We start from the raw sequence: 11283 nt of genomic DNA, 5'->3' as shown, positions 1-11283 counted from the left end.
CAACAGCTCAATGAGTTGAATCAAGTGAGTTTGTCTGGGGCTACAACAATAATGTGGGCTTTTGGGGGTACTGGAGGACTGGAGTTGGGCTTTTGGGGGTACTGGAGGACCAGAGTTGGGCTGTTGGGGGTACTGGAGGTTTGGAGTTGGGCTGTTGGGGGTACTGGAGGTTTGGAGTTGGGCTGTTGGGGGTACTGGAGGACCGGAGTTGGGCTGTTGGGAGTACTGGAGGTTTGGAGTTGGGCTGTTGGGGGTACTGGAGGACTGGAGTTGGGCTGTTGGGGGTACTGGAGGACTGGAGTTGGGCTGTTGGGGGTACTGGAGGACTGGAGTTGGGCTGTTGGGGGTACTAGAGGACTGGAGTTGGGCTGTTGGGGGTACTAGAGGACTGGAGTTGGGCTGTTGGGGGTACTGGAGGACCGGAGTTGAGCTGTTGGGGGTACAGGAGGTTTGGAGTTGGGCTGTTGGGGGTACTGGAGGTCTGGAGTTGGGCTGTTGGGGGTACTGGAGGACTGGAGTTGGGCTGTTGGTGGTACAGGTGGACCGGAGTTGGGCTGTTGGGGGTACAGGAGGACAGGAGTTGGGCTGTTGGGGGTACTGGAGGACTGGAGTAGGGCTGTTGGGGGTACTGGAGGACAGGAGTTGGGCTGTTGGGGGTACAGGAGGACCGGAGTTGGGCTGTTGGGGGTACTGGAGGACTGGAGTAGGGCCAGGGAAACACTGGTATAGGGGATAGGGTGTCATTTCAGACACACTATATTACTAGGCTGGATCTTATTTTCACATGCAGAGAACTTAGTTTGAGGAGAGTGTGTTCATGGTTTAATTGCACTTGAAAATATATAAATTACAACACTACTCATTCAGTTGTGGGCAGAAGACCATAACACGCTATAGGCCTGCATCCTACAAGTTTTTTGTGCAAATCTTCCATTGAAATGAATGAATGATGTACTCAAGTGGAGTTAGGATTGGGGTCCTGACTGTGTTTAATACTTTCATAGATGTCATATTATGGCACTGTGATTAAATAATGCAGCCGAGCTATAACTGAACTATTCAAATTATTCAAGACAAGCTGGAAGCAAAGCGCTACCATACGTTGATCATTTTGGCGTTGTTGTTGTCATGGAAACATAAAGCGGGAAAACAAGACAGCAGATTTCCCTTGATTCCAAACTAACTAACTAACTAACTCTCTAGTCGTTCAACAACGATGACAAGTTGAAAACACCAAGGGGAAAAAAAAAACGAAAGAGACACAAATAGATTCAAATAATGACATAATCAATCGTGTTTTATGCCAATAGTTCGATAGTTGTTCACTCGTTTCCCTATTCCTGAGGTAGCCCAGTTTTGAAATTATTTGAATAAACGCTGCATAGCTGGCCGTCAAAAACAACTCTTCCCTTTTATCTCTCATCACGGTCATATAAAAATACATCAACAAACAATATTTAATTCCAGAAGTACAAACAAACGCTTTTTAGAAAATGACATTTCTTTTAGATGTCTCGTAAAATACTCCTCCACTCCGGTAGATGTTTCCCCTTGAGTAGAACTGTTACTTCTACTAGTTCAACGTTGGCAAACCCCGAATGGGGAAATGATCTAGCCAGGGTAAACAATGGTGGGAGGTGCTGGGGATCCTCAGACCTCGGTGCCATCGTTGTGGAGGTTGTTGTGGAGCTTGACCTCCAGGTTGACCTGCTTGACTTTCGCCCCTCCGTTGACCTTTGCGCCTCTGTTGACCTTGGAGTTGACGTTGTCGTAGTTCCGGTTGATGTTGATGTTCCTGACGGTGCAGTGTTTAGAGCTGAAGTTCTTCTCCAGGGTCCTCTCCAAACACACTTCTACTTTGGTGTTCAGAGGGTACTCCTCCGCCATCTGGGGTGGCTTCTTCCCAGCCGATCGTCTGCACTTCCTGAAGAGTAAACATGAAGCGAGCAAGACGAGGACCAATAGGGTTAGTGCGGCCACTCCCCCGCCCACCGAACCGCCCATTTGGGGGTTAAAGGTTGAGGCAGCGGGGACCTCGAGGCGGAGAGTCTTCATATTGGTTCCGTTCTTCGTCTGGTCACCCTCGTTGTCATATATCAGAGACTGGTCTAGAGTGAGACGTCCGCTGTGGTCAACAAGGTCCCGGCGAGCACGGCTGTGGCCGATGCTTTGGCTCAGCTGATTGACCAGGTCCCGGCGAGTCCGCCCCCGCCACTGCTGTGGGTGAGCTGATAGGTCAGAGAACGCTGAATCCTGGGGCCGGATATGGACTCTGGACCAATCACGTAGATCACCTGAAGGTACCACTGATGCCCCGCCTCCACCTGTCAATCAAAAAAGAGAGTTACCATGGAGATAAATCAGATCAATCATTTTACTTCTCTGAGAGTTACCATCAAACTTGAAGGCCTTTTTTGAAGGGTACCTAAGGCCTTCATAACACATTTAGAACTCATATATAATGCATTCATAAGCAGTACATTATCATTTAATAAATCATTACAGTTAAGTGGATAAGTCTTTTGTCTTCGCTGACCTTGTACAGGGCATCAACTTTCATGGTAAATCCATCAACACCAGGTATGGCTGTCATGGTCTGTAATTCGGTGATATCCGACGCAAAGTTCGCTTCGAAGGGAACGTCATGGAAGTACCTGTCACAGACGTCAGGCTGCTTCCGATCCTAAAGGAGAGACGTTACAACACCGTTATTTCCAACTTATCCAGACACTATCAAATCAAACGCTAGCATACATGCTAACAAGGCTAGCTCACTGCTGGATGTAGGCTATAGATGCTTTGCTCACTGCTGGATGTAGGCTATAGATGCTTTGCTCACTGCTGGATGTAGGCTATAGATGCTTTGCTCACTGCTGGATGTAGGCTATAGATGCTTTGCTCACTGCTGGATGTAGGCTATAGATGCTTTGCTATAGATGCTTTGCTCACTGCTGGATGTAGGCTATAGATGCTTTGCTCACTGCTGGATGTAGGCTATAGATGCTTTGCTCACTGCTGGATGTAGGCTATAGATGCTTTGCTCACTGCTGGATGTAGGCTAACAAGGCTAGCTCACTGCTGGATGTAGGCTAACAAGGCTAGCTCACTGCTGGATGTAGGCTAACAAGGCTAGCTCACTGCTGGATGTAGGCTATAGATGCTTTGCTCACTGCTGGATGTAGGCTAACAAGGCTAGCTCACTGCTGGATGTAGGCTAACAATGTAGGCTAGCTCACTCACTGGGATGTAGGCTAACAAGGCTAGCTCACTGCTGGATGTAGGCTAACAAGGCTAGCTCACTGCTGGATGTAGGCTAACAAGGCTAGCTCACTGCTGGATGTAGGCTAACAAGGCTAGCTCACTGCTGGATGTAGGCTAACAAGGCTAGCTCACTGCTGGATGTAGGCTAACAAGGCTAGCTCACTGCTGGATGTAGGCTAACAAGGCTAGCTCACTGCTGGATGTAGGCTAACAAGGCTAGCTCACTGCTGGATGTAGGCTAACAAGGCTAGCTCACTGCTGGATGTAGGCTATAGATGCTTAGCCATTAGTACATTTGTTGTTTAAATCTCATTATAAACTGGTTGGTTTGAGCCAACCAATGCTGATTGGCTGACAGCCGTGGTATATGAGACAGTATACCAGGGGTTTGACAAAACATGTATTTTTACTGCTCTAATTCCATTGGTAACCAGTTTATAATAGCAGTAAGGCACCTCTGGGGTTTGTGGTATATGATCAATATACCACGGCTAACGGCTGTATGCAGGCAGGCACAACGTGTTGCGTTGTGGATAAGAACAGCCCTTAGCCGTGGTATATTGGCCATATACCACACCCCCCTCAGGCCTTATTGCTTAAGTAAAGCTTGGACTTTCAGTTGTAGTTTCAGTAAAATGTGTAGTTTCAGTAAAACGTGTATTTTCAGTAAAATGTGTAGTTTCAGTAAAACGTGCAGTTTCAGTAAAACGTGTAGTTTCAGTAAAACGTGTAGTTTCAGTAAAATGTGCAGTTTCAGTAAAACGTTTAGTTTCAGTAAAACGTTTAGTTTCAATAAAACGTGTAGTTTCAGTAAAACGTTTAGTTTCAGTAAAATGTGCAGTTTCAGTAGAACGTTTAGTTTCAGTAAATTGTGTAATTTCCAGCATTTGTGACAATAGCCTGCCATACACCCATTATTGTAAACGTTGGCATAAACGATCCAGCAATACGATACCAGAGCAGTGAATTGTACACCAATAAGATTCCTCCTGTTTGAATAGCTCAAAGTCTTATCTCTGTAAGGCCATGACTACGCCCTGAGCGACGTGGATCAAACCAGTCCATCAGGTCACATTGGTTGGCGTGGATCAAACCAGTCCATCAGGTCACATTGGTTGGCTGTTTACGTTGGGTGACATACCTCAAGACAAACCAAAAAGGTCACGGGTCAACTATGTGGTGCAAGGAAACTCTTAGGTTGTGGGTTCAACTCCCGAAGGGATCAGATTTATAAAAGAAATGCGCAGTATGCACTCTTTGATATATTTACATTTACATTTAAGTCATTTAGCAGACGCTCTTATCCAAATTGATACAAGTCGGGTTGGAATAAGAATGTCTGATGAAAGGGGCTACATGTAAATCTACAAACAGTTTGCACCGCCTGCAATTCTAGGTTGTCAAAATTGCAGTCACACTGCACAGATTATCAGTGTTTTGAAGCATCTCAGGAAGCACATTCATGTGACATGGACATCTTCTGAGATGTGCAGCGCGGACTGTGAAAAAACAACAAGACAACCTGGAACATCACCAATATCTCCAACCACTACAAGAGGACAATGGGAGTTGAATAGAAACTATACCATCATAGAGATGAATAGAGGGCACACTTTGCCAGCAAACCTGTATTAGAATGGGCAGCTCCATGGCAGACATGGAGAAAACATAGGACGCTTGACCTCTTTCCCATCTCAGTAGATATACCTACCAGGATCAGGAACCTGTGTTTGAGGTGTTTGTTGGTCTGGATGCAGCCATACTGAGGGCCCTCGTTGTACAGAGTCCCCGTGGGGTCGAAGAAGGGCACGTATCCATCACGTCCCGTACACAGGTACACCTTCTCCAGCTGCAGCTTGTAGGCTGAGTTCAGGTTCTGCTCTGGGTTCCACAGCACCCTGCCATACAATGTCTGGCCTGTAGGGGCAGCACAGAGACAATACTGTAATAAACAGCACCCTGCCATACAATGTCTGGCCTGTAGGGGCAGCAGAGAGACAATACTGTAATAAACAGCCCCTGTCATACAGCATCTGCCCTGTAGGGGCAGCAGAGAGACAATACTTGAATAAACAGCCCCTGTCATACAGCATCTGCCCTGTAGGGGCAGCAGAGAGACAATACTCGAATAAACAGACCCTGTCATACAGCATCTGCCCTGTAGGGGCAGCAGAGAGACAAGTTGTGGATGACTGGATATAAGAGCCACACATTTTGAACCCAGTGGCCCCAGAGACATATGGGCAAGCGGGGTAAATTGAGCCATGTTTTCTATTTTCAGTCACTGTGGAAAATAGTGAAATAGTGTATATTTTTTTTTACAATATCTTTGTCTAAGTCGGAATGTTTGGTCATGTAGATAACGGGTAATAGCTCAACTATCCCCGTTCTCTTTATTTGGGTCTGCCCTGTGACTTGTGTGTGGAACGGTTATTGTACCCATAGAGAAGGCTCCCTTGTAGTCCATCTCAGCCATGGACATGTCAGCGACGGCTGGGTCCATCATGAACACCTTCTCATTGTTGCACAGCTGAAACTCTGTGTTGAGGCTGTACACGACAGGCACCGGTCGGTTGGTCTGCTGGAAGGCTATAGGTAGTTGGAACCTGGGAGAGATGACATTACGTCAGGTTCTTACCGTATATGTCGAGCATGGCCATATGAAACAGGTCCTAGAATGGAGCCTTGAGGAACACCACAACATATGTTTGAGTGACATATTTAACCAAATCAACCATATCTTTATTTGCCAACCAATTGTCAAGATAGGAGCATGGCAACAGTGTATGGACCTCACTAAGAAGTGTATGGTGGCTGTGGAGGGACATACGTCTCTGGGGCCCTCACTAAGAAGTGTATGGTGGCTGTGGAGGGACATACGTCTCTGGGGCCCTCACTAAGAAGTGTATGGTGGCTGTGGAGGGACATACGTCTCTGGGGCCCTCACTAAGAAGTGTATGGTGGCTGTGGAGGGACATACTTCTCTGGGGCCCTCACTAAGTAGTGTATGGTGGCTGTGGAGGGACATAATTCTCTGGGGCCCTCACTAAGAAGTGTATGGTGGCTGTGGAGGGACATAATTCTCTGGGGCCCTCACTAAGAAGTGTATGGTGGCTGTGGAGGGACATACTTCTCTGGGGCCCTCACTAAGAAGTGTATGGTGGCTGTGGAGGGACATACTTCTCTGGGGCCCTCACTAAGAAGTGTATGGTGGCTGTGGAGGGACATACTTCTCTGGGGCCCTCACTAAGAAGTGTATGGTGGCTGTGGAGGGACATAATTCTCTGGGGCCCTCACTAAGAAGTGTATGGTGGCTGTGGAGGGACATACTTCTCTGGGGCCCTCACTAAGAAGTGTATGGTGGCTGTGGAGGGACATACTTCTCTGGGGCCCTCACTAAGAAGTGTATGGTGGCTGTGGAGGGACATACTTCTCTGGGGCGTGGGCCTGTGCAGGACAGAGGCTTGTCTCCAGGGTCGGTCCATGGTTGGGTTGGCTGCACGGTACAGGGGATCAGAAACACTGTGTACTCTCCAGAGTAGTCTTTCCTGGAAACACAACAAGCGTAGACATTATGGTAAAGCTCCTCTAACAGAGACGCTTCTGAATCACACTTACAGGATGTTTTAACCTTTCCCTGAAACCTGACGACGTTTACATTAGGTCCCCAGGCTAATGCCTAGGCTTTAACTTAGCTCAGCAGGCTAACACTGTTTTTGTGGCATGCAGAAGACACAGGTCGGAACAAAAGCTTAAACACTGAGTAACCCTTACTAACCTGATGTAAGAGGAGGTGGCCCTCAGAGCATGTAGGGAGAATCAAAGGACTGGGTATATCTATTAATATATATATCTATAACTGTATATAAAAGTATGTCTGTTTACTGACCTGCTGTATGAGGAGGTGGCTTTCCAGAGCTGGTAGGGAGAATCAAAGGACTGGGTATATCTATTAATATATATATCTATAACTGTATATAACAGTATGTCTGTTTACTGACCTGCTGTATGAGGAGGTGGCTTTCCAAAGCTGGTAGGGAGAATCAAAGGACTGGGCGCTCCAGATGAGCTGCATGTCGAACTCTATCCCCCCCAGGTGGTCCGGGACCATCAGGTGGGACTTGTGCCCAGGCAGAGTGTGGTGCTCGGGGACAAACTGACCCCTGAACTTGGCGTGTGTTTTGAACTCGATGACCAGACGGCCATCTTCTCTTATGTAGATCCTGATGATCTGGAGTCTGGCTGACAGAACACTGTCTGTCTGGATGCCTAGTGGACACAGAGACATACCAGTTAAACAGAGATACACAGAGACATACCAGTTAAACAGAGATACACAGAGACATACCAGTTAAACAGAGATACACAGAGACATACCAGTTAAACAGAGTTACACAGAGACATACCAGTTAAACAGAGTTACACAGAGACATACCAGTTAAACAGAGTTACACAGAGACATACCAGTTAAACAGAGATACACAGAGACATACCAGTTAAACAGAGTTACACAGAGACATACCAGTTAAACAGAGTTACACAGAGACATACCAGTTAAACAGAGTTACACAGAGACATACCAGTTAAACAGAGATACACAGAGACATACCAGTTAAACAGAGATACACAGAGACATACCAGTTAAACAGAGATACACAGAGACATACCAGTTAAACAGAGATACACAGAGACATACCAACCCCTTAAACAGAGTTACACCCCCATCCAGTTAAACAGAGATACACAGAGACATACCAGTTAAACAGAGATACACAGAAACATACCAGTTAAACAGAGATACACAGAGACATACCAGTTAAACCCCATACCACCCACACCCCCTCCACACACAGCCCCCCACCCACACACACACAGCCCCCCACACACAGCCCCCCACCCCCCCCTGAACACACCACACACACAGCCCCCTCCCACACACACACCCCTCCCCCGAACACCCCCCCCTAGACAGCCCCCCACACAAAAATCAAATCAAATCAAATTTTATTTGTCACATACACATGGTTAGCAGATGTTAATGCGAGTGTAGCGAAATGCTTGTGCTTCTAGTTCCGACAATGCAGTGATAACCAACAATTAATCTAACTAACAATTCCAAAACTACTGTCTAATACACAGTGTAAGGGGATAAAGAATATGTACATAAGGATATATGAATGAGTGATGGTACAGGGCAGCATACAGTAGATGGTATCGAGTACAGTATATACATATGAGATGAGTTTGTAGACAAAGTAAACAAAGTGGCATAGTTAAAGTGGCTAGTGATACATGTATTACATAAGGATGCAGTCGATGATATAGAGTACAGTATATACGTATGCATATGAGATGAATAATGTAGGGTAAGTAACATTATATAAGGTAGCATTGTTTAAAGTGGCTAGTGATATATTTACATCATTTCCCATCAATTCCCATTATTAAAGTGGCTGGAGTTGGGTCAGTGTCAATGACAGTGTGTTGGCAGCAGCCACTCAATGTTAGTGGTGGCTGTTTAACAGTCTGATGGCCTTGAGATAGAAGCTGTTTTTCAGTCTCTCAGTCCCAGCTTTGATGCACCTGTACTGACCTCGCCTTCTGGATGATAGCGGGGTGAACAGGCAGTGGCTCGGGTGGTTGATGTCCTTGATGATCTTTATGGCCTTCCTGTAACATCGGGTGGTGTAGGTGTCCTGGAGGGCAGGTAGTTTGCCCCCGGTGATGCGTTGTGCAGACCTCACTACCCTCTGGAGAGCCTTACGGTTGAGGGCGGAGCAGTTGCCGTACCAGGCGGTGATACAGCCCGCCAGGATGCTCTCGATTGTGCATCTGTAGAAGTTTGTGAGTGCTTTTGGTGACAAGCCTTCAGCCTCCTGAGGTTGAAGAGGCGCTTTCTTCAGCCTCCTTCAGTTTGTCTGTGATGGTTATTTTCCCTGTTCCACACCAAGTCCACAATCATCTCCTTAGTTTTGTTGACGGGTGTGAGGTTATTTTCCCACCACACTCACCCTCCCTCCTCCCTGTAGGCCGTCTCGTCGTTGTTGGGAATCAAGCCTACCACTGTTGTGTCGTCCGCAAACTTGATGATTGAGTTGGAGGCGTGCGTGGCCACGCAGTCGTGGGTGAACAGGGAGTACAGGAGGGGGCTCAGAACGCACCCTTGTCCCCGTGTTGAGGATCAGCGGGGAGGAGATGTTGTTGCCTACCCTCACCACCTGGGGGCGGCCCGTCAGGAAGGCCAGTACCCAGTTGCACAGGGCGGTGTCGAGACCCAGGGTACTATGGTGTTGAATGCCGAGCTGTAGTGGATGAACAGCATTCTCACATAGGTATTCCTCTTGTCCAGATGGGTTAGGGCAGTGTGCAGTGTGGTTGAGATTGCATCGTCTGTGGACCTATTTGGGCGGTAAGCAAATTGGAGTGAGTCTAGGGTGTCCGGTAGGGTGGAGGTGATATGGTCCTTGACTAGTCTCTCAAAGCACTTCATGATGACGGAAGTGAGTGCTACGGGGCGGTAGTCATTTAGCTCAGTTACCTTAGTTTTCTTGGGAACAGGAACAATGGTGGCCCTCTTGAAGCATGTGGGAACAGCAGACTGGTATAGGGATTGATTGAATATGTCCGTAAACACACTGGCCAGCTGGTCTGCGCATGCTCCGAGGGTGCGGCTGGGGATGCCGTCTGGGCCTGCAGCCTTGCGAGGGTTAACACGTTTAAATGTCTTACTCACCTCGGCTGCAGTGAAGGAGAGACCGCATGTTTTCATTGCAGGCCGTGTCAGTGGCACTGTATTGTCCTCAAAGTGGGCAAAAAAGTTATTTAGTCTGCCTGGGAGCAAGACATCCTGGTTCCGTGACTGGGCTGGGTTTCTTCTTGAAGTCCGTGATTGACTGTAGACCCTGCCACATGCCTCTTGTGTCTGAGCCGTTGAATTGAGATTCTACTTTGTCTCTGTACTGACGCTTAGCTTGTTTAATAGCCTTGCGGAGGCAATAGCTGCATTGTTTATATTCGGTCATGTTACCAGACACCTTGCCCTGATTAAAAGCAGTGGTTCGCGCTTTCAGTTTCACGCGAATGCTGCCATCAATCCACGGTTTCTGGTTAGGGAATGTTTTTATCGTTGCTGTGGGAACGACATCTTCAACGCACGTTCTAATGAACTCGCACACCGAATCAGCGTATTCGTCAATATTTTTATCTGACGCAATACGAAACATGTCCCAGTCCACGTGATGGAAGCAGTCTTGGAGTGTGGAGTCAGCTTGGTCGGACCAGCGTTGGACAGACCTCAGCGTGGGAGCCTCTTGTTTAAGTTTCTGTCTGTTGGCAGGGATCAACAAAATGGAGTCCTCCCCCACACACACAGACCCCCCTCCCCCCACACACAGACACCCACATCCCCCCACAGACCCCTCCCCCAGACACCCACAGCCCCCCCAGCTCTTCACCTGTCCTCCAGAGCACGGTGTCGTAGAAGAAAGAGAACTCCATTTCAGTGTGGTGTTCCAGTGAAGCCCAACCCCTGGGAGCTGTTACGTAGATATACGACACGTAGAGAGGAACCTGCACCGTCAGGAACGACTGGGCCGAGTCACGCACCTGGGGGGACATAGCACATGACATGAGATAAAGTGACAGGAAATAACACTACTCAACCAGGAACAACAGAGTCACGCACCTGGGGGCGGGGGGGGGGGGGGTGGACATACACAAGACATGACATAAGATGACATAAAATGACATCATATTACATGACATGATGTAATGCTACTAAACATGGCATGATATAAGGTGATATACAGTAGCAACAGCTGTAGCCAGTCCTAGAATGTTTTGCATACTGTGGTTGGGATGAGTCACATGTAAACTCTATCTGAGCATTCAAGGCTTCTACTGCCTGTGTGCTCACATGACTGGGAAACCAAAGTCAATGCAAATCAACCTGACCAGCCAATGTGGACACAAGAGTACTGTGGACTCCAATCATAATGTCTTATTGCGTGTAAAGGGATATCT

General features: G+C 47.6%; 1 protein-coding gene across 1 annotated transcript in view; it reads right to left on the bottom strand.

Moving 5' to 3' along the window:
* Positions 1-5040: 5040 nt before the first annotated feature.
* LOC124036646 (extracellular matrix organizing protein FRAS1-like) overlaps positions 5041-11283 on the bottom strand; it is a 142273-nt gene continuing 136030 nt past the window's right edge. Inside the window, exons 40-44 of the mRNA XM_046351469.1 lie at positions 10716-10866; positions 7263-7530; positions 6692-6809; positions 5701-5867; positions 5041-5178 (exon numbers count right to left, since the gene is read on the bottom strand). Coding sequence (XP_046207425.1) covers positions 5778-5867; positions 6692-6809; positions 7263-7530; positions 10716-10866 — 627 coding nt within the window. The 3' untranslated portion in view covers positions 5041-5178; positions 5701-5777. The remainder of the gene's footprint in view (positions 5179-5700; positions 5868-6691; positions 6810-7262; positions 7531-10715; positions 10867-11283) is intronic.

This window comes from Oncorhynchus gorbuscha, linkage group LG05 (assembly GCF_021184085.1).
Source record: "Oncorhynchus gorbuscha isolate QuinsamMale2020 ecotype Even-year linkage group LG05, OgorEven_v1.0, whole genome shotgun sequence".
NCBI classification, from domain to species: Eukaryota; Metazoa; Chordata; class Actinopteri; order Salmoniformes; family Salmonidae; genus Oncorhynchus; species Oncorhynchus gorbuscha.
This window is presented reverse-complemented; position numbering and strand designations above follow the sequence as displayed.